At 39.4% G+C, this 24,171-nt stretch overlaps 1 protein-coding gene across 2 annotated transcripts in view; it reads left to right on the top strand.

The window, feature by feature from the left end:
- The window catches only part of MID2 (midline 2), a 92,853-nt gene extending 78,214 nt beyond the window's left edge, over positions 1–14,639 (top strand). For both annotated transcript variants that reach the window (XM_069463152.1, XM_069463151.1), the window contains 5 exons: positions 3,920–4,047; positions 5,161–5,304; positions 11,845–12,006; positions 13,589–13,796; positions 14,161–14,639. In XM_069463152.1, the coding sequence (XP_069319253.1) occupies positions 3,920–4,047; positions 5,161–5,304; positions 11,845–12,006; positions 13,589–13,796; positions 14,161–14,563 (1,045 nt within the window). In that variant the 3' untranslated portion in view covers positions 14,564–14,639. The remainder of the gene's footprint in view (positions 1–3,919; positions 4,048–5,160; positions 5,305–11,844; positions 12,007–13,588; positions 13,797–14,160) is intronic.
- Positions 14,640–24,171: the final 9,532 nt, after the last annotated feature.

Here is a 24,171-nt window from a genome sequence, read left to right as displayed (position 1 = left end):
GCTTTTTATTGAAGTATCCCAAGTGTCATTTCTGTAGGTGTTTTCTCTTGGGTCATTTTCCTTTGGAAGGAATCCTCCAACCTCCTGCTTTTTGTGGGGTGGGGAGTGGAGGGAATAAGCCTGTCTGCCAGCATTCTGAAAGCCAAGCAGGGAAAAGGAGTTGAGAGTTTGAAGACTGCTTTTAGTATAATGTCAAAGCTCAGCAGAAAGTAAACCTCACATCTCCTGCCAGGATGAGGGAAGGGCAGTCTCTGGTTTAGTGGGTCCAGGGATCTAGCTGTTCCTCATGCAAACTTTCAACTTTCTGTGGCACTAAATCAGCGTGATGTTGTTGGCTTCCTGATCCAGCTTTTTTGGTCTGTTGTTGGTTACCACACATCCATCCCTTTCTAGCTTCCAAACATTTGTTGACAATCTCTTACTTGTTGGCATCTCTTTTCCATTTTCTTTTGTCTTTGTGGGTTTATGACATTTCATTCTTGGACTGTCATTTCAGTGGAATTTCATGAAAGCAAAGATAAAACATGTATTTAAACCATTGTATTTAATCGTCCCCACTCTTCAACCCTCCTCTGAAATGTTTTCTCCCACTGCCACACCATTGCAAATGTTCTTTTCAAGGTCACCAAATGAATATCTTGTTGCCAAATGTAACAGACACTCCTTTGTTTCATCTTACTGTTTCATCTTACTTGATCTCTCAGTAACATTTGTCCCTGCTGACTATTCTTACTTGAAATTTCTCTGCCCATAGCTACCATGAACACTCCTGATTTTCTTCCTATCCAGTTTTTTTTTTTTCCGCCTTTGTGAACAACTCTTCCTTGACCTATTCCTTTAATGCAATTCTTTGTGATTCTGTCTTAGGCTATTCTCTTCTCACACTACACATTCTTCTTGTTGCAAACTCATTAGTTGCTAGGGCTTCAACTACCTGATGGTTCCCTGCTCTCTATCTGAATCTTTTTGCAGGCTCAGGTATAGCCTGAGGTGTAGGTGGAATAGATGGCTTTCTATGTGGTATGACTTGAGAGCCATCTATCCAACTTAATTGTCTTTCTCACTGGTCTCACAGGGTCTGAAATTCCTCCCCATCATTATTCATTATATTGTGTTAAGGCACTATGACTTCAGTTAAAATGAGATTTTAGCTGGGAGGGGTATCATCTCCCCTTTACAAATAACACTTATTATATTATCCCTAATAGAGATCAAGGCCTTAGCAGACTGCAACAAAATAGCTAATGTTGTGTTTTGCCTAAATACAAACACACACACACACACACACACACACCCCTCACAGTGTCACTTTTAATTCATTTTTAACCTTTCAGCCACTGTTAACATTTGGGAATATAATATCCCAATATTTATATTTATATATTTCACAAACATAAGGGCATTCTGTATATACTATACTATATTGTACCTTTTAAACTGAATATTAATATATCACAAACTTTTCTCCATGTTATTGGATACTATTGCAAAACCTGCTTTCCAGTGGCTGCATGCTATTTCATCTTTTGATGTGTAGTACCTTACTTAGCTAGGTCTCCACTGCTAAACAATTAGGTTACATATGGTGTGTTGAGTGCCCTTGGAGTGGTATCTTTGCATATGACCAATTATTTTCCTACTAAAAATATTATGAAGTAGAACTCTGGTGTCAAAGAATATTTACATTTCAAACTATTTTGATATTTAGTGCTGAATTGGCCTCTAAAATGTGTATTAATTTCAATCCTGATACAAAAATGTAGGCATTATTAAATATAAGCATAAAAAGCTCTTATTGTCATTTGTAATCTAAATTCTATTGCACTTTAACTTACATTTCTTTGATTTCTCATGTAGTTGGACTTTTAAATTTAATTTCTTTTTAAATTTTAATTTGCTTTGTGAATTAACTTTCTATTTTATTTATCTATACTCCTGTCACCACTTTGCTTTCTGCTCCTTCCTGGACACCTTAAAATCTGGTCTGCCTGCCTCTAATTTTTGCCCTTTCCAGCTCATCCACTGAAACCATAGTACTCTTGTTGAAACATAAATTTGAATATATCACTCCTCTGCCTAAAATGCTTAGTGGCTCCTACCGTGCCTGTACTTAGGATAAAATTCAAAGTTTGTAACATGGCCTACAAGGTCCTGCATGTCTTTGCCACATTCTCCAGCCTTTAGGCAAGAGAGAACACAAATACATCCACATAGTCTTTGCTTAGCTAACTCCTGCTCATCATGTAGGTAACTGCTTAAAATTAACTTCCTCTAGGGATATTTCCCTAGTTCCGGAGTCGCTGCAGATGACTCTTGTGTATGCTTTACTCCCTTTGGAGTAGCACTTCTATTGCCTATCTAATGTCTTTCTCCTTCACAATGTGTGAGTTCTTGAGGGCAAGGACCACAACAAGCTTGTTCTTGTGTGTATCTTCAGTGCTCAGCACAGTGCCTGATGCATTGGTTGTGCTTAATAAGTATTGGATAGATGAATGGAAGAAAGAAAGAAGATTGGAGAGGTCAGGAAGAAATGTCATGAGCTAATTTTATGGGTTAGCTCTACCCTAAAGAAGTTGTTGTCTCATTACTCACCAAATCCTAGAAGACTGGCTGTTCAATGTGAGACTATTAGATTGTACTGAGTTAAGTCTTTCATTTGGCCTGTAGTTTAGTCCTGAAACATTTCTATTTTTAGAAACAGCCAACAGATAATGTTGGTCGATGTGTAGCAGGGTATACATGCATGTATTTGTTCAACTCCTCATCCCCTACTAGTTTACCATAAAAGTTTCCTCTCTGGTCTTCCTGCATTCAATGCCTTTTCTACTCTAACCTACATATTGTTGCCATGTATATGTTTCTTTCCACCCTGTCATTTGCATTCTCAAGGATCTTCATTGGCTCTGATTCAGAAGATCTGGTCCAGGACTTAAACATGTATAGTTTGTTAAAGTTTGCCCAGATGATTCTGATGTGTAACCATGGTTAAGAATTGTTGAAGTATGTAAAATATACCTCTTTTTTTTTTTAAGAACAATCTAAATGGTTAATCCTATTGAGTTTAGAATCAGATGGACATGGGTTCAGTTATATTTCTGACCCTTATTAGTTGTGTGATCTTGGGTAAGTTACTTATCTTTTCAACGTGTCAGCTTTCTCATTTGCAAAATGGAAATAACATCTGCTATACAGGGTTATGGTAAGGAATAAATTAGATAATGTATGCAAAGAGCATGCACAGTGCCTTGTATATACTAAGCACTCAATAAATGTTAGCAGTTGTGTTGTTGTTAGTCATTCAGTTATTCATTCAACAATTATGTTTTCATTATGTGTCCAACACTGTGTTAGGGACCGTGGAATATATAAGAGATACAAAATATGAACCCTGCTCTTGAGACTCATAGAATTAGTTGGGGAGACAAAAGTATCAGCACTGTACAATTAGAGGATATTAAAATGAAATATTAATATTATAAAAGATCAAATAAAGAATTATTTAGGGGAAGGTGTTAACCTAGCATGCGGGCTTGTTTATTAGCATAAAAAATAGAGAGTGAGAAAAAAATCTTTCAAACTGTTCTTACAAAGCCTTCAGAGGTCTAGTTTTGATGCTGCCTGCCAGATGGAAAATGATGCAGAGGGGAAAAAATTCTGTATTTACTGCTCAAAATTAAGACAGGATGGAGGAGTGTTTGAGGGGTGAACATATGTGAATAAATATGGTATAACTCTTAATTGGTTCCTGATGATTAAAATTTAAATGGTTTTCATTGGAAAAGCACAGATACAGTATTTTCACTTAATGAATCAAACCTTACAAGTCATTTATTTTCACCTTGTTAAACCAGAAATCAAACACTGGGTGAAGGTTGCAAACCTATGTTGATGTATATTGATGTACTTTTCTCTCTTTCAGGGTTGCTATGGCAACTGCATCTTCTCAAGTTCTGATTCCAGACATCAATTTTAATGATGCCTTTGAAAACTTTGCTTTAGATTTTTCCAGAGAAAAGAAACTGTTGGAGGGGCTAGATTATTTAACAGGTGTGAAAAGACTGTGTTTTCCTTCCCATTTTCATTTTTTTCTTTTGGTGTGCTTTTACTTTATTTAAAAATAATCTAAAAAGGATAATATTTATAATGAAAATGTTTTTATAATCTTTAAAGTGATACATTATATCTTTTCAGATAGAATAGATTTTAATTCATACAACAGAAAAGAAAGATGGTTTGTTAAATGTTTCTGGGATCAGAATGGGTATACAATCCATACTTAAGGGTAAAACACGAGAAATTGCTAGTGAATTACTCTTTATGAGTCTATCAGTAATATATTGTTGCTTGTTAAGAGGGCAGAACTCAGGTGGCAATTAGGGAATGTTAGACGATGTTCCACACGGGAACAGGTACTACTGAAATGGTTTTAGGAAAACTTAGGAATTATTAGATCAAGAAGAAAAGTGTCAGAAAAATCTGGCTTGCAGACAATTTTAGAAAATGAGGGATGCAACCAGCCTGTTAAAAAATGCTGGCTACCTTCAGGATTATTCAATGATCATTTCATGAGAAAAATATCCACACACTAACTTTAATGTTAGAATAATGGCTATAACATTTATGTTTGTAGCTATTTTTGTTAATATATTAACATAGATATCATTTATTAAATATCTACTTTATGCCAGACATTGTATATTAATGTTATATGATTAATCCTTACAATAACTCATCCCTATTTACAGATGAGGGGACTCATATTAATTTGCACTTGACTATACTGCCAAAATATGTAATAAAACTTATTTTGAAATAAAATGTAATAGGTTGAGGGCCATCTATTAAGAAAACCATGTGACCACTTTGCTCTGATATCTACGGAAGCGCTTATATAGACAGACTAGACAACTGAGGCAACCATCACAATAATGTAGGCTTATATCATTGCATAAAATATCTTTATTGTAGCAAAAGTGGTTTTGGGCTAGCTGGAGGTCTCAGCATTTTGCTTTAGGTTGTATGGTTCATGTAGTCTAAAGCTTATTTATTAAGAAAACCTCCTCTCTAAGAGATGTTGGGTTACACAGGAAGAGTAACGATTGTAAAATTCCATAAGAGAGATTTTGCTTTTCTTACCTTCTTTTTCACCTTTCCTTACAGCCCCAAACCCACCATCTATCCGAGAGGAACTCTGTACTGCCTCCCATGACACCATTACAGTCCACTGGATCTCTGATGATGAGTTCAGCATCAGCTCCTATGAGCTTCAGTACACCATATTCACTGGCCAGGCTAACTTCATCAGTAAGTCATGGTGTAGTTGGGGCCTGTGGCCAGAGATAAGGAAATGTAAGGAAGCAGTAAGCTGCTCAAGATTGGCCGGGGCGCCACGAGGCAAGTGTTTGTAAGACATGTTAGGTTGTTTAGTATAGTGTTTCATAGACAGTGTAAGCTCCCCAGGGCATTGCAAAGACCTTACTGATGGGGGTGACAAGGTAGTTGTGTAATCCCTTTTTGGGCAGTCACTGGGGCCACTCCCATTTATGTATGTAATCCTTAGCCTTTCCTCAATTAATCCATGTCACTCCATTCTCCCAAGGACAGCATAGCTCAGTATTTGTTCATCATTGCTGGTTCTGTGTGTGTGAACATCTATCTCTTTCCTTGACTCTTCTTCCACTCATTATCATGGTAAAATATATTATGTTCAAAGACTTTATCATACCTATTTGATCAGTGAATATGGTGACAAGCTTCCTGCCTCTGTCAATCTTCTCTTTACTCCTTCTCCCTTTTCACCAAGAATAATACTAAATATAAAAACAAGTCAGTGGTCCACAAAATGAAAGCGGTTAACAAAGCAGTTGTTTAGCTCACATGTTATGGTTTCACCTTCTGGTGAATTGGAGCAAGACAAAGCAGAGTAGGGACTGAACTTCATTCATTGATTGCCAGTCAAGAGGGTATTGAGCTGAAAGTTTCCCTTGATATGCTGGAGGGAAATGGAAACAAAAAGCAGAATCAAAGCTGGATTCAAGACAGGAACAGATTCCCACCCTAAGGTTGCATCTGCATAGCTGCAAATTAGAATTTTCTTTTACCTTTGTGTTTGTGCTTTGTGCCTGACTTCACAAGTTGGCATGAGAGGAGTTTTTCCAACTAACTCCCCCCCCCCATAGGCTTCCTTTTCCTGTTTTGTGACAATTCTGGGGCAGACTTCTGTTTGTGAAAATGGTGAGGTGTGGAGATGAAAGGACATTTGGAGGTCAAACTCTAAAAAACACTTGCCTCGTGCAGCTCCAACCTAATCCACTTGGCCCATGTAGCTATGTTCCTGGGTGTTTCTTCAGGTTGTGACATCACAAACTCTAAGGTTTCACTGACAGACTTGTCTTTCCTACTCTGGAAAGTCTTAGAGCCAACAACTGTGCTTCTTCTTCCTGATATGGTGAGAACAGTCTCCCAGGAGTTGAGAACAAGTCTAAGAAGTGACTAAGATCAAAAGGTATAGTCCCTTATAAAGAAAAGCTTAGGGGATAATTCTTAATAGCGATAGGATCATAGCATCTTAGAATTGGAGTGGACCTTAGAAGTCATCTAGACTAATCTTCTTCCCATCTGCCAGATACCCAGTAGATGATAGCCCTGTGTGAGCTTGAACATTTCCAGTGATGAGGAGGGAGCTCACTTCTAACGAAACAGCCCATTCAATTGCTGTGTAGCTATAAATAATTGCCAGTATTTTCTTATAAGAGAGATGACTCTTCCTTTTAGTAAATAATAATGACATTAATTATTTACATGTGTATCATGCTTTGACATTTACAAATGTTCCCACATTCATTATCTCATATAGTCCCCATGAGTTCTTACTTAGCCTTATGAAATGGGTGATATTAACTCTGCTTTATAGATGAAGACACAAAGCCTCAAGTTAAGTGAGTTGCCCAATGTCACAGAGCTATAAAATGATGAAATTAAGATTGGAACCCAGGCCTGTCAGACTTCAAACTTAATGCTCCTTGAATTAAACCATAGCTACCGGTGTACTAGTTCTGGCCTTTTGTGTATCATTAAGAAACCTAATCCATCTTTCACATAGTAGTTCTTCAGATAATTTTAGGTAGTTCGTATGACCCTTCTAAAGTTTCTCTTTTCTAGGCTAGACATCTTCAGTTCTTTCAATTGCTCCCCATACGGCATGGTTTTAAGATCCTTTACCATCCTGGTATTCTTTTTATGTGCACAAAGTACTTTATAAAATGTCCTGTCAAAAAAGTGAATACATTACTGAAAAAGTGGACTGACCACTGCAAAGGATAGCTGGATTATTTATTTCTCTTGTACATTAGCTGATGCCCCCTCACCCTGTATCTGTTTTTCAGCAGCCACATTGACTTTTGACTCTTTACCGAGCATATAATCAACTGAATTTTCTGTGAATTCCAAATCCTATTCTTTTATGATTGTCTAAACCGAAACACAATACTTTGAATGACTTTGACTCCTTATTCCAGCATGCCAAAACCCTTTGGGATCCAGATTCTACCTTCCAATACATTTGCTTTCCCTTGGAGCCTGCCTTCTATGTCTTCCTTCAGTCATTGATAGAACAGTTCAGTAGGACAGGGATAAGGGCAGAGCCCTGAAGCAAAATTTTGGATGGTTATGGGAAACTATTTGACTAGGGATAATATTTATGAAGATTCAAGGTCCCAGTTTTACCATCCAATCTGGCCTGCCACTGTTGACTTACCCTCAGTTCTGAGAGCTACTTTCCCTTCAGTTTTTTTCCCATTTTCTTTATCCAGAAATGTCATCCTTGTCGGTTGAGATTAAGTCTGGGAGAGTAGTCTATCCCCTGTATTTATCAACTTTCTTCCTTCATTTTTAACTTTCTTCCACTTCTTTTAAGATTAAAATGATTACAACCAATAATGTTTCAGATGATGCAGTTAGCCGAACAAGAATTCCAATAGATGGTTATTTGTCTTCTGATTACTGTATTAATTTAATTCTGTTTGAGTTTTGTGTTTTGCATTACAAAAACATTGACCATAACCTCTGTCTGGCCAGGCAGTCTATAACATGCTGCCACAAAGATATAACTTCTTTAATTTCCCCTCCTTTTCATTCTCATGTAAATTCTCTCCACCACACATTTATACTCAGGTTCTTGGATTTCCGTATTGTGATTTTTCCCTTCTGAACAAGAGGTGTACTTCCATTATCATAATTTAATCATAAGTCCAATCTTAGCAAGTCTCAGTGATACCCAGAGGATCATATATTTACCTTTTTAAATTTAGAAATAATTTCAAAATTACAGAAGAGTCGCAAGACTAACACAAAGAACACCCCTGTACTCTTTGTCCAGATTTACCTATCGTTACTATTTTGTTCCATTTCATTTATCATTTGCTGACATTCTCTGTCTCTGTTTTTAGGGGGAACCATTTGACAGTAAATTGTATACATCAGGGCATTTTACCTCTGAATTCTTCAGTGTATGTCTCCTAAGAATAAGGAAATTATCTTACATAACCACAGTACAGTTATCAACTTTAATTGATTCAATACTTTTATCTAAACCACCATTCACATTCTAATTTTTGACAACTGACCCAATAACATTCTTTGTAACATATGAAGAACCCAATATTATCCTTTATAGTCTAGGTAGGCCCAGGTATTACATTTAATTTTCATATCTCTTTAGCCTCCTTTAATCTGAAAACTTCCTCAGCCCTTTTTTGTCTTTACTGGCATTGAGATTTTTAAAAGTACCCTTTTTTTAATACTTTATTATATTCTTCCTTATTTTGGATTTGTCTGATGTTTCCTCATGATTATATTCAGTACAGTCCTTTCTTAGGGTATTATATCTGGAAGCATATGATGTGTACTTGACCTTCATTGGTGATACTAATTTTGATCACCTAGTTAAGATGTGATCTGATTTCTTCACTGCGTAGTTACTGCTTTTTCTTTTGCCACTAATAAGCAATCAGTGTGGTGATACTTTAAGACCATGAAAATATCCTGCTTCCTCATCAAACCCATCTCACCTCCCTCACCCCTCTTTTAGCATCAGTTGATGATTCTTGCCTGATTCAGTCTTTACCACGGTACCACGGTAATTGCAAAATGATGATTTTCCAGCTGGGTACTCCCTCCCACATTTACAAGTTGGCACTTGGCATTCTACTGTAAACAAGAGCCCCATTCCCCATTTCCCCCATTTGTTTAGTTATTTATAAGTATGGACTGATGCATTCTCTTTTAATTTTTTACTGCCCTTACTTTTTTTGGTGCTCAAATCATCCAGATATAGCCAGTGTGAGCCTTTCAAGGTCACTCCTGGGTCTTTATGATATTCTCTCATCATTTTTTATGTACTTCCTTACTTTTTGGCATAACAAAATGTTCTAGGCTCATTTTGACCATATCCTGTCCCAGCCTTGAAATCAGCCATTTTTCCAAGGAGCCCTGGTTCCTTTTAGTGGGAGAATAAACATCCTCATGTATACATATGCACACATACAATATACAAGCATACATACTTTACATATGTGCACATGCACAAACATTTGCATGCTTTAGGAATCATAAGTTCACATCAATACGTCCAATTCCAATCCATTCTCACAGGTTCTTTCTTGCCTTCCCCCATTCCATATATGCATATTCCTTCTTCCACAGTATGAACCCTGGCTCCCAGCAGTCTCAACACATGTACTTATTTGCTCAATCCTATAATATATCTATTACAAAGTATAATAGTGTCAGAATTGCTTTGCCCATACCACTACAACAACAAACCTGATAACAATACTTTAGGATTTGTTTGCAGTTCTCCCCCCATCCCCACTGTTGGGTGTGGTTATGTTATTCATTTGAAGTGCAATTCTCATTTGTTCTGTTTGCCTTCAATTTTAGTCCCTACCTTTCCAGCCTTATGGATTTAATTTATTTTTTTGAATTTGTAAAACAACATGTTCCCCAAAGGGGAAACTATATAAAAAGTATACTCAGAGAAGTGTCATTCCTTCCCATATCCTTTTAATCCTGTTTCCCCAACCCTGTGCCTTGTTGTTAGCCAACTTCATTATTTTCTGGTTTATCCTTCCTGTTGTTGTTTCTTTGTAAATCCAAACAAACATATGCTTTCTTATTTGCCTTTCTTTCTCTCAATAAAAGTAGCATACTATGTATGCTCTTTTGCAATTTACTATTTTCAATTGAAAATATTTCCTGGAAATCACTCTACATCAGTTCATAGAGATCTTCCTCATTCTTTTTTCACAGCTGCATAGTACTTTATTGTGAAGTTTGTTTTTGTATTGTTAGAAGTGTATCTGGAAGATCATATACTTTCCTCTTTGCATTAAAATTTCATGTGCAGCTTATGACGCAGACTGTGCATTAATACATAGATAGGCAGGGCCTCAGATATTGATCCTGGCCCTCCCTTATTGTATTTTCATAAGAATCACTAGGCATCTCCACCAATTCTTCTTCTTTTTCTATAGCATATCTGTCCTCCATTATGTTTCTTTTTCTAGTTTTAATTTAGGATTTTCAGCTTCCTCTCAAATTAATTATAAAATCCTTTTGGTCAGCTCTCTTGCAACACAGTCATGACTTATTATTTTCAATTTTCAACTCAATAAATCCTTTACTACAGCTGCATAGGAGTAACTAAATTCACCACTCATTTTCGTTGCCCTTTCCTTTCCATGCTTTATTAGAACTGTGGTTAAAAAGTGGTAAACTAACTATAAAGCATATAATAGGAGAGAGAAGTCTGGATAATCCACAGAGTAGAATGCTGGTCTGTGTTTTACTGAAAGCTAGCCAAATACATGTTTTTAGTTATGTACATTTCTCCTGTTTTAGTCAATGTTTATAGTCTAAAGACTTTCAAAAGCAGAAGCCTAGATCTCTGATCCCTTTCCCTACTTGGAAAGGAAGAAGATTCCAGGCAACAGTGTGTTACTGGACCACTCAACCCCAAATGAATATGGGAATTAAAGCCAGGAAGGGGTAAAAATGTGTAGTATCAGAGTGAGGAGAGGATATCTTGCTTTGGTTATCATATCATCTCCTTGGCTTCCCTGTGAGACCTTGGAGCCCAGCTAGTTTGGAAAGTAAGGGTGAGGAGGAGGTGGGAGAGTGTAATCATAAGCCCTGAAAGCCTCACTACTTTGCAGAGACAAAGAAACATTGTCATTCACCCCATGAATTGTGGTATAGTAGAGAGAACACTGGGCTAAGATTTTAAAAATACCAGAGTTGTACTCTTAGCACCATCACCAATTATCTGTGGCCTTGGGCAAGTCACTTTTCTTCTCTCAATCCTAGTTTCTTATTTGTAAAATGAGGGAAACATGCTGTCTAGGTGTTCTTTCAGCTCTTGAGTTTCCATGTTTCTGTGCCCTGCACAGGACTGCTCCATCCATACAAGACCAGACTCAGCTCTCAGAAAAGTGGACATTTGGGGTAAAGATCCAGAGATTTCATAAGAGTGATGATTCTGTGACTTTGTATAGTGGCCACTCCTGTGTTATTTGGCAGAAAATTGAAGTAACCTAACTTTTGCTAGTGGTTGTGCTCAATTTCCAGAAGCAAGGAGCCTGGCATAAATCTAGCTCTGTGGGAGAAAAGAAATAGTGGAATCATAAGCCCTGTTTCATCTCATTCTGTGTTCCGAGACTCAAAAGAAGACAAAATGAATTCACTTCCTTTTTGGGGAGGGGGGTGCTTATGATGAATTTTCAGTGTGTTTTTTGCCCTATCTCTCTTACCTGCTAGTTAATGTCCTTGTCTTTCCCCACTTTACAGGCCTGTATAATTCAGTGGATAGCTGGATGATTGTGCCCAACATTAAACAGAACCATTACACGGTGCACGGGCTCCAGAGCGGAACACGCTACATCTTCGTTGTTAAAGCCATAAACCAAGCAGGCAGCCGGAACAGTGAACCGACCAGACTAAAAACAAATAGTACGTTGTGGTAATTTTGAAAGGGAAGATCAGTTTTCCTCTCCATGTCAGGGAGTACATTTAGCCTGATCAGGCACCATTGCAGTGCATGAGAGCAATGGCACTGGGTAGGGGAGTTTTGCTATTGTTTGTGTTTTGGGCAAGGGGTTTGTTGGTGCTCATGGGAGATTTGTGGACACAGACATATACATAAAATAGCTGCCAGCCTGGGAGGATATTAGTGAAGAGTTTTTGTCTGCACTCTACCCCTCTGCCTCATATTTGGGACACAATTGAGTAAAAGAGCGTTATTTGTGATTGATCTATTAGAATACTACTACAGAGAAGCCATTCTGTTAGGAATGCTTTTGACTTAAAGTAACAGAAAGCACAACTTAGCTTAACAAATTGCATTTGTTAGTAGCTGAAATGAATAGTATATTTTTTTCTCTCTGTTACATAACAAGAAGTTTGAAGGTAGGCAGTTCAGGGCTGTGCAGCCTCTCTGTGATGTCATAAAAGACGCAGGCTCCTTCTCTCTTTGTGCATTGGCTTGTTGTCACATGGTTGCAAAATGGCCACTGTAACCTTCAGATGTCATCTCTCCTCTCAAAATAGGAAGAAGGATGAAAGGGTTGGTACATGTGATGGCTATCCGTTTTATCAGAAAAACAGAAACTTTCCCAGAAGTTTCCTCCATTCTGTCTGGCTTCTGCTTCCATCTTGTTAGCCACCCCTAGCAGCAAGGGAGGCTGGGAAATTGAGTATTTAGCTTTTCCAGCCTCTATAGTGAAAGTGGGTAACAGAAAAAGTTGGAAATGCATATTGTGTTAGCCAACAGTGTCTGTCACAGAAGCATTTTGTATAATAAAGCTCCTCCCATACCGAGTAACTGGCCCCCTGGCAATAAAGCTTTTGCCATACGGTGATAAGAAATTCTGTGTTGTGTGAATGAGTGTACACAGCAAATGTTTTCTCTGATCATTGATCATGCAACAGTCATTCTAACAAAGTTGCCCAATTATATTTTGCTTACATCCCTATTGTAAGAGGGCAAATAACTGTCCTGTTGTTGAGCTCTCAGGGTTTTTTTTTTTTTTTTTTTTTTGCTCTGGCATCAAGCACCAATACCTTATCAGTCCCCCTCATCTCAAACATTGAAATACTCCTTCCTTTAAAATCTATCCAAATCCCAAACCACCCACTGAAATAAAGCAAAGCTCCTTTTTAATTTGATAATATATGATGAGGGGACAGCTTGTTAGCTCCTGTATGCTTAGAATATTACTTCCAACAAAATGTTCTTAGGAGAGATCCCCATTTTTTTCCTACAGTGGTAAAATAAATGCCTCCACATAGGTCATTTTATGGGAGATTGACCTTTATTCTTATTTTATTGAAAACTCTGGCTTCTGGCCTGCTTTCTTAATATAATCTAAACAGCAGCCAACTTGCACTGACCCAAGAATGATCATCATATTGAGACTCCCCCTTTGTTCAGCATTCACAGTCTGGCTCCCCTGGTAGTGGTGGTCCTGGAGGACAAAGGTAAACTTTTAAAATATTTCATTACGCTTTTTCTCTTTTCTACTTTTTTTTTCAGGCCAGCCCTTTAAATTGGATCCCAAAATGACTCATAGGAAGTTGAAGATCTCCAATGATGGATTGCAGATGGAGAAGGATGAAAGCTCTCTGAAAAAAAGCCATACCCCAGAGAGGTTCAGTGGCACAGGGTGCTATGGGGCAGCAGGAAATATATTCATTGACAGTGGCTGCCACTACTGGGAGGTGCTCATGGGTTCCTCAACATGGTGAGTGGATCCCATTTTTCTTTTCTCTTCTCTCACCTGTCGTTAGGTTCCTGGGAGATTGAATTCCATAGCACAGCCATAACACCAGCAAGTCAAAGTGAAAAGGTATGTGATGAAAAACACTCATAGAAAAATTTGCCAGCTTTTTAATAAAATCATGGAAAATATACTGGCCTAGGAGTTGGAAATTACTACATTACTCTAATTGCTAGCTTTTTAAAGCTCTAGTGATATCAACATTGTGCATCTAAATGTAAACTTTTAAGGAAGAAACATGTATTCTGTTTCTTATATATCCTATATGGTGTCTAGCACAACTCATATCATTTGTAAATGTTTATTTCTCATTTCCACTGTCTCCCAGGTATGCAATTGGTATTGCCTACAAATCAGCTCCAAAGAATGAATGGATTGGCAAGAATGCCTCTTCATGGGTCTTCTCTCGCTGCAATAGTAACTTCGTGGTGAGACATAACAACAAGGAAATGCTGGTGGATGTGCCTCCGCAGTTGAAGCGTCTGGGTGTCCTCCTGGATTATGACAACAACATGCTGTCTTTCTATGACCCAGTTAACTGTCTCCATCTTCATACTTTTGATGTGACCTTCATTCTTCCAGTTTGTCCAACATTCACAATCTGGAACAAATCCCTAATGATCCTGTCTGGCTTACCTGCCCCAGATTTTATTGATTACCCTGAGCGGCAGGAATGCAACTGCAGGCCTCACGAATCCCCCTATGTTTCTGGGATGAAAGGTTGTCATTAAGTTTCAAGAGAGCATATAATTCACTAGCTCTTCCATTCAGCAGTTCTTCCCCTCCTAAACCCAAGTTAGTGTTCAATATATGAAATACAAAATAAAGTCCATTTGAAGCATCCAAAATAACTAGATATTGTAGATTTAATTTTTGTGTATTAAAGCTTGTATCTCAATTAATGAATTAAGTTTTACTCATAACAAATTATCTGAGTAGTCTGGGTTCAAGCCATTGGAGAAAAATTTAGAGAATGCATCTGTTGTCATTAGAGAATTAAAAGTTCCCAATGATTCAGGAGTTAAATGATACTGGAAGCAATTAGCATAATTCTAGGTAAATAATGTAGAAAGATGCTCTGAACAAGGGGCTAGCCAGCCAGAAGGGGGATAGTGGTCAGCCTTTCTAGTACTGGCCAGTTTGGCCAAATAGAATTTTGAACAGTGTCAAATTGTCACATATTGTGTGTCACTTTTGATAAAAACCTACAATAAAGGGTTTATTATGTAAACCATGAATATGTATATATAATATATAAAATGAATTCTGCATCATTCACGTGACTGCAGAATTCATTTTATGTATTTTATATACACAGTAAACTTTTTAATTTGCTCATTTTGAGTGAGAAATATACTAGAAGGGAAAATAAATTACACCATCCATTTTTGTCCTCTAAAGGAAACATCAAAATCAATCAGCATTTCTCTCCTCCCTCCTTCCATCACTCCCTTCCTCCCTCCTGTCACACACACATACACATGCAGTCATGAATGACATAGAGAGTGGGAAGAGTTCTAGGTTGGGTTAGGAGAAATTTGGGACAAGATTGCACAAGGGAGGTAATTTCTAGATAGAAAATTGGTCCAGGTAGAAGTGTCCTATGGAGCACAATGTCGTTGATGCTTCCTAATAGAGGAGGTCCATCTGAATTGTTAAAAATTCTGTCACAGAATTTTTCAAAGAAATACAGTTTTCTTACTGTCAAGTACATACAGTTATTAGAATTAAGCTTTAAAAAGCATAATGGAAGTTCTTTAGGAACTTGCTTAATCGGTAAGAATGGAGTGTTAATACGTGCAACAACTATTTGCATATAAATGTACTTATATTTTCAGATAAAACACTTCTGAAGTGCTTCAGAATGCCTGAAAACAGTTTGTTTTCTTAAATAGGTTAAATAATCATTCCTATTGCAATCTTGTTTACACTATTCATTTGCTTAGCCAACTCTTCCTGGCAAATGCAGACATAAAATTTATCCTAGTCCTCATCAGTATATCTGAAGGGAATGGACCTTTATGGTCTGTGATTTTGTTAGTTCCACTGCAGGAATTGGGGATTTCAGAAAACCAGAGCTTTTCTCCTTTCCAGGAGCTGAGTCTGCTTCAAGGAGTGTACTTGAGAGTTGTGAAAATATTACTATTGTACAATTACAGAGTTGTAGCTGTAATAATTCCCCCAGATTGGAGCCTGGAAACAATGTCAAAATTTCTTCCCTCTTCCTTTCTGCCAGCTTGGTGGATGCTGATTTATTAATTCATTCGATAAACTATTAGATGCCAGATACCACACTACTGCTGGGTGAGTACACATGTTAATAAAACATAGTACCTGCTGTCAAATGGCCTCTATTCTGTAGAAGAGACAAAGTATCTATATTAATCCCTGCCGTAACAGTTATGTATTGTTTCTAAACCTAACATGGAAAGAAAGACTGATGCAGATACAGAAGGAAGGCTCAAACCTACATATCTAGTGCCAAAGTCAGCTTTTCTGTTTTAAAGACCATTATGTCCTTACTGCTAATCAGGACATAAGAAACCTCAGTAAGATTCATTAGTGCTGTAATGGAAATCTCATAACCTTTTGATTAAAATGATCTTAGTTTCTCTGCCATTTATTAATGGTATGACTTAGGGCAAGTACTTCATTCTCTGAGCCTCTGTTTCCTTTTCTGTAAAATAATGTCTACTTCACAAGGCTGTTTCAAAGATTTAAAAAGATAGCAAGTGTAAACTGTCTAGCACAGTGCCTGGCATTTACTAAGTGTGCCATAAATATTAATCTCCTCCCCTACCCCCAGCTCCAATGCTGTGTAGCAGTGCTTTAAAATGTGTGCCCTTCATTTCTGTTATCCTGGTCTTTCCCCTAGGGCCTAACCCCAAATTCTTAAACATAACATGATTTTCCCACTTCATAAAGCCTTTCACTGGCGCCTTAACACTCATTAGAAGGTCCCCACTCCTTAGAGTTTGACTTTTCATGTCCCTGTTTGTTTTCCCAGCTTCATCTTTTGCTACTTTCCCCGTTACACTGGTTACTCTAGCCAAGTTGTCCTCTGTGCTTGAAGCAGAGACATTATTAACAATTTTAATGCCCAGAGTAAACAATAGGAATTTTCCTTAAATTAAGGGAATAGTGTGAAAAGGCTGTAAGTATAGAACACTCCACCTTCACCCCAGGACAATTTCCTTCGCCTTGTCCTTGCCTCTCCAAAGCCATTCATTTATTTTTGTGTCCTTTAGATCTTAGTACTCTAGAACAAAGCTCTAATTTCCCTGGCCTACTTTGACTCTAGCCTGGACTACCTTTTCCCACCCTTACCCCTCTCAACCAGACTAACTCCTTGACTCCCTAGACTGGGTTACATTCCTTTCTTTGGAGCTCCCATGACACCCTGTGCATCCTTCTCTCAGCAATAATCACATTGTGTAGCAGTGTTTTTCAAAGTGTTTTTCAGACCACCTATGTTAGACTCATCTTTAAAACAATTGATTCTGGGATTGTACTCCTGATTAATTAGAATATCTGGAAGCATAGGTAGAAATATACATTTTTGACAAGCTCCTTGTGTGATTCTGATGCACACACAAAAGTTTAACGTGTGATAATCATCTTCCCTACTAGACTGTGAATATCTTGAGGGCAAGGATTGTATCTTTTTTTATTGTTGTATTTTTAATACCTGGCACAGTGTCTGCAACAGAGTAGCTGCCTGGCTAATGTTTATTGAATGAATATATGAACGAACAAATGAATTATCAAAGTTTCCCTCCTGTACTCTGATATCCATAGTAATGTTTGTTAGTTCCTGGACAGAAAAGCTTGGTTACTACTCCATTTGGGTTGTATTGATATTATTTTACAGATGTACCAGGGCTTATACATATAAATGAGCATTGTCCTCCTTAAAAACTTTGGCAGTTATCTTAAAGAATTGTCTTTGGAGCATGTGGCATTATTCTTTTTAATATCATTTCAATCTTTTCAAACTTTGTTCCTTGAAGGTGGATTTAAGTTTGGGTTATAGCCAAAAATTAGTCACAGCTAGGCCTATCGAATAAAGTAGGAAGATTAAACTGGGTTTGGGGTAAGCAATGAAGTTAAAGTCCCAACTTCTGAGCCAAATAATGAAAAGTGATTTCCAAGATATAACATGGTAGCAAAGTACTCCATTGGGGTGTGATGAGTCCCAGATATTTACTTCAATTAACTTAAGACTTTCATAGAATCCTGAAAATGCCAGGAACCTTAGAAGTTACTGGCTACCCCTAGCTAAACCCAGTTGGACAAAGGGAATAAGACCTATATTTAACATCTTCAAGGAAGGCGACTCCATAAGCTTTTGTTGTTAATTGTTTTACTAAATCTATTTTCCACAACCTTTTCTGCCAGAAAATTATTTTATGTCTGCAATTTATGCTTGTTTCCACTTTTTATATTGTCTTATTGAAGAAAGCACAATAATAATCAAAATAAAGTTAAACCTCTTTTGAGAATATGAAAGAAGTTTTAATGCCACATTGAGGTTCTGGCTATTTGTAAGTAAGAGTAACTGCATCTGAATGTGTTTTTATTATGTAATTCCATTGTATATCTTTGGATGTGATAAAATTCAGATTACAACAAAATCACTTATAGATGTTCTTTCTGGCTAAAACACACTAGGTGAATTTTCTAAGCTTCCTTGGTTTACGTATTTATATATGACTACCTGGATGGAGCAATCCATGGATGGACTTTTGAATAAGCTCAAATATTTGATACCCTTTCCTCCAAAGAATGGAGAACGTGAGGCAGGTAGATAAGAACCACTCCTACACTTATTTCTAGCTCCTGAAGCCAATTGCAGCCTCGGAGCCATTGGGCTGTATTTGGCCACTGTGTATTACAGGTTGGCCAGACTGATAGCCATCATGTCAGGCAAAACTGCCTTTTATGGTGTGGTCTGCCAGTTTCAGACGTATGCTGTATTGTTGTTATTGGCTAGAATATTTATTAGACTATTGTTGGACTATTTTTTATCAAATGCTTTACCCCAGGCCTCTTTGTACTGGGAGCTCTGGACCAAGAGTGTCTCTCCTAGTGACAGAAATCTGAGCATCTGTGGATTACACAGCCTCATCCCTCTCTAAAATATCCCAGCCCATCCAAAATGCTATATTATGAATTAAATAAATATATATGTATTCATGAGTTCTTGGTTGTCTCTCACTGGAGTTTAATTGGGGGAGGACTAAAAGGAAGATGGCCATGAGTTACTGGAATTGGGTAAGTGACTTGAGAGAAACCAATGGTCATATAATAGAGATCTGGGCAGAGAGGGTCCAGGGGGTCTGGAACTTGAGAATCCAATCATGAAGACTTTGGTTTTAGTAGCAGGATACAGTCAAGAAGACTAAAGAAATGAAGGTATAAGGAAACATGGCACATTTAGTTTCAGAGATTGGAACAGAAGGTGAGAATTAAAGAAGAACAAATAAAATCCCAGTGTTAAGATTAGGGTAGGACTAAAAACAAGTGATCTGACTTACTGTTAAACACCTTGCCTGTAGAAGGAGCATAGGAGGGTTAGTCAGGGCTGGAATTGGGCATATCTTAGTTAGAGTTGTGGTGGCATTGAGACTACAAGGTGAAGTGAAGCAGGGCAGTCAAGGGTGGCAGCTAGAGAAGTGATTTGAAACAGGTTATCAGACCAAGGGCCTATAGGAACTCTAGCCCAAAGTCAAGAGGATTAAAATATAAAGGAGACAAAAGCTTAGAACATTAGGAATTTAGTAGTCTAATTGGAGAGCAGTCTGGGCAAATGCCAAATATGGGGTTATTACTCACAGCTAAGATTTTAATATACATATATATTTTTTTGTGATGTGATGTTGGGAAAGGCTAGTTCCATTTATGTGCCAGGGCAGAGCAGAGACGGTTCTTTATGTTCCCCTATTTAGGAATAGAATTGGTCCCAGAGTCTCAGTGAAGCTGAGCCTGTAAGTGGCAGTGAGGTGGTCTCAGTTACAAAGGTTAGGAGTAGGTTGTTACAAGGATATTGAAAATATATTTAGCATGATAGCTAGTGAAAATGACTCCTTCACTGAATTTCCAGGAATGGAGAATCAAGGTGGTCTTCCTATAACTGCCGTGCACAATATATGAATTACAGTTGTGACTGGTTTGGCCTAGTCAATCAAGAGCTTATGACTACTTGTTACATTCCTAGTACTCTTCTCATTTTTGTGGGGTGATATTAAGATGAAAAAAATTCCAAACATTTATAAGGAGGTACCCAGTTCAATAATTCTTCCCAAATAGTTTTAGATCTATGAAATCAATGAGTTACTAGGGGTAGTTGAAAAAGGGAGCATTTACTGGAGTGAGAGTAGAGTGAGAGTAGAAGCTCTTACCAGGACCAAGCATAGAGACTTCCACACAGTAGATGCTTAGGAAATGCTGCTTGAATAGAATTAGAACCTGGTAAGCAGAATGACAAGCAGGCCACCTTGTACATTGTGAGGTTCGAGGTTAGGTGCACTTACCACTACCACTTGTCAAATCCCCCTCAGACAGATATTCCTGGTCCAGCATTCCCATGACTGCTTCTTGCCACTGTTCTTTAAAACCAGGCTCCTTCAAAGGGCACAATTAGAAGAATTAATAAATTAACCATCAATAATGTGCTAATGGAGGAGTACAGGCAAAATTCATACTCCTACCAAATCCTACCTTTACCTCTTCTCAGAAAACAAGAAATGTTAACAGGGACCTTCTAGAGAAAATGTTTTTGTTGTCTAACCTGGGGGTGAAAAAGTGGGGAGAGAAACTTCAGACTTTCAGATTTAAAAGAGTCTGCCGACAATGCTCTGGTAGGCTTGTAGGGGACATATTTTGGGCCAAGAGGAGTCTTTCAAATAATGATATATGGATGTCAACTCTATTTTGTATAGGGCTGGCCTTATACACAGAATGCAAAAAGGATCTGCTACTCCTCCACCCAGATTGAAAGTCCCAGAAAATGGAATTTGGGCTGATTATCCCTTTGATGTGCAGTGGCAGGAAAAAGCCATTATGATCTTCTTCTTTTTTTTTTTTTGGTCCAGCTCCACTCCCTCAGTGATAAGGGAGGATGCTGTGATATCCCATAAATGCAAAATTCACAGCAAGCAGCTGTCAAACACATAAGGCAAGGCCAAGTCTGAGGCCTGACTGATGCAACAAATAAAGATACAATGAGTCACCTTTAGTTTCAAACAGTTTGTTATTCACACAGTGAAAGAAAAAGCAGTCAAAGGTTCCAGCTCCTACTGGTCCTTGTCCTAAACAACAAAAAGGATGACACTGAAACAGAAGGGGCCAGAACACTGCCATGTGAGTTGTGGGGTATCCAATTGCTAAGAAGCCAATTCTAGACAGCAGCTAAGTAGCTTTATAGTCTAGTTCTATTCTGAGGGAAGTGGGTCAGGAAGCCTTATACCTTATCAGAACCAGGGAGGTGGGAGGCTGTGAAAAACTGTCTCATGACAGACAGCCTCACAGGGGAGATGATGAGGCAAGCAGGCAATGATGTTGAAGCAGTTCCTCTCAGACCTCCTATTCTCTTGTGCTCTGGAAGGATCACACGCATTCTGACAAGACTCAGATTAGCTATGGTTCAAGCCTTTGCCTAAGGGACCATTGTGGATATTGCCAGGTTGCTAGGGTGCCAGAGGGGAGCCTTTCTCCAACAGAGGCTAGTTGAAGGTCCAGGTAACTTCCCCAGGGGGAAGCAAAAGGAAGTCAAGTCAGGGTCTATTGAGGAACCTCCTCTCTCCTTCCTCTCTACTGATGTTTCATTCATATCCTTTTGTTCTCAGTCTCTTTGGGGTTGGAGGTGGGGATGGAGCTGGGATTACGGGAATAATTAGGATATACAATAAATTCAGGCTCCAAAAGATTCAGTACCAAGGCCAGAGAACCAAGGTCCAAATCCTTTGCTATCTTGGGCTCTTAGTTTTTCACTAAAGTGTATGGGTAATTTCTAAGGTCCCTTCTAGCCCTAACAGTATGGATTTCCATAAATGCAAATTTAGTGACTAGTGACAGAAGCCTAATCTGCATACCTACCCCAAGAATGTTGGGACATCAGGGCAGATCATCAGGAATCCTATGACTGGGATAGAAAAGTGGGTGACATTACTGGTTACTTTAGGACCATCATCTGATTCCCTTTAGGATGACTATCCTCTCCCGTACATACTTCACTTGGACCTCCCCTGCCAATCTCCCCCACTTATATTTGCCACCATAACTTTTGAACTTTCCACTTCAGCTCTCTCCTCCCATCCTGCTTTACTCACTAACTGTACAAAATGCAAATACTGCTCTAGCTAACCATGCCTGAGTTTCAAATTTCAGGTCAGCTGTCAGACAGTCTTCCATGTGTCCATGTAAATAATTGCCAAAGACATTCCATTTTCCAAGGGCAGAGCAGGTCACTCGATACAGCAACCGAAAAGGGTTCTGTGTGCTACCTTCCACAATCATGGACTTCCCCCCAGACTCCCACAGATACACTCCTTACGGGGCAAAGGAGAGGGTCTTGGTATAGCCACCATTCGAAGTTATCATTCAATCATTCATTTACTCATTCATTCAATGGATAATTTATTGATAGTCTTTGTGTCAGGTGCTAAAGTTCAGTGATGAATAAGAAACATAGTCCTTGCACTCATGAGACTCATAATGTAGAGGAGTAACAGATGATCAACGAATGAACACTTTTCTAATCATAGGAGCTATCATTGATTGATTGTTTACACTACGCTGAGCAATTTGTGATGCAGTGACTCATTTAGCAGCAACCCTATAAGGTAAAAGACTATTATTGGCCCCCTAGAACATAAAGAGTTAATCCCTGCATCCATGCCCAAACCAGCAGATTCCTAGATGCCTGGTGAGCTGCTAGCAAGGATCTTAGCCATGGCTCCCTTTGGCGCAAGGTGAACAAGTTTAAGGCCCAGCACTGAGGAAATGACCTAGTCCAGCGGCTCCTGAAATCAGGGTTAACCAGGAAGGACTTCCAGGTCTTCGCTAGACACCCTCAAAACTGCCCCCTGCGCGGTTTTCACATCCCTTTCTATTCTCCCCTTTCCCTCCCGCCCCCCAGTCCTTCCCCCCCCCCACCCCGCCCCGTTTCTAGCCCAGCCCCTCCTTCTGGGCCGCCTCCTCTCTGAGTCATTTCCCCTTCCCCGCCTCAAAGACCTTGGCTCTCTCTCGGAATCCCTACCCCGCTGGCAGGAAGTAGAAGGGCAAACTGGCTTTGGGAACCAGGTGAGCGCTTTCCCCAGCGAGGATAAGAAACACCTCCCTGCTCCCCACCCGCACCCCACGCCCCGGATTCAGAGGGACGAGAAATTGAGGGAGTTCCCTCAGGCCGAGCTCTCGGCGTCCCTGTTGTCTTCAGGTCTTGGTGGCCGAGCGTGAGAGGTGCCACACCCCGCCCGGTGTCTCCTGGGATGTAAGGAGGGAAGCGGCGGCCCAGTCAGATGAGTGTGTGGGGCTGCCGCGGGCTCAGGCGGGTTGAGCTCAGCGCACTGGGGAGGGACCTCCTGCTGCGAAGCTGGGGGCGTGGGAGGGCCGGCCCCCAAAACCAGCCATTGAGCGGGGAGAGGGGAAAAAGCTCCCAAGGATGTGGAAGTACGTGCATGTGCAAGAGGGCTGGTACGTGTAGTGAGGGGGACACGCGTGTACAAAGGAGTGTAGAGACGGGAATATGTGGGCAGGCGCATATGTGCAGGAATGTGTATGTGTGGAGGTGTGTGGGGTAAATGCATGTGGTGACTTACAAGGTGCGGATGTGGGAGTGTACGGCTGGTGACGGAGGCAGCCTGCATGGGCATGTGCGTGTGGGAGTGTGCGAGTGGGGATTTATATGCGTGTGCGTGGGGTGCGTGCGTGCGTGGGGGTTCGTACGTGGGGGTGCATGCGTGGGGGTGCGTGCGTGTAGGCGTGCGTGGGGGGGAGGGGAGAAAGGAAAGGAAGTCTGGCTGACGGTGGGACACTGGAGCGACACTGCATGTGTGTGCAGCTGAGGTAAAGGTGTCAGGGAATCCCTTGCTGCACAGCTTAAAGCCATGATTGATTTTTAACCTTTTTTTTTTTTGAGATGAGCTGGTGGATGGAAGTGGACCCATTGAAAATGTGAGAAAAACTATTGACCATTTCCTTAACAAGAAATGCCCATGGTTTGCATATAGGCATAGAGGGTTTGTGGACCCACAGATGGCCATCCGTAGATCCCAGATTATGATTTAAATGGAAGAGAAGACCCAAATAGGTTACTTTGATATCTGTCATTGTCTTTTGA

Source organism: Eulemur rufifrons, chromosome 30, assembly GCF_041146395.1.
Source record: "Eulemur rufifrons isolate Redbay chromosome 30, OSU_ERuf_1, whole genome shotgun sequence".
In the NCBI taxonomy this organism is placed as follows: domain Eukaryota; kingdom Metazoa; phylum Chordata; class Mammalia; order Primates; family Lemuridae; genus Eulemur; species Eulemur rufifrons.
This window is presented reverse-complemented; position numbering and strand designations above follow the sequence as displayed.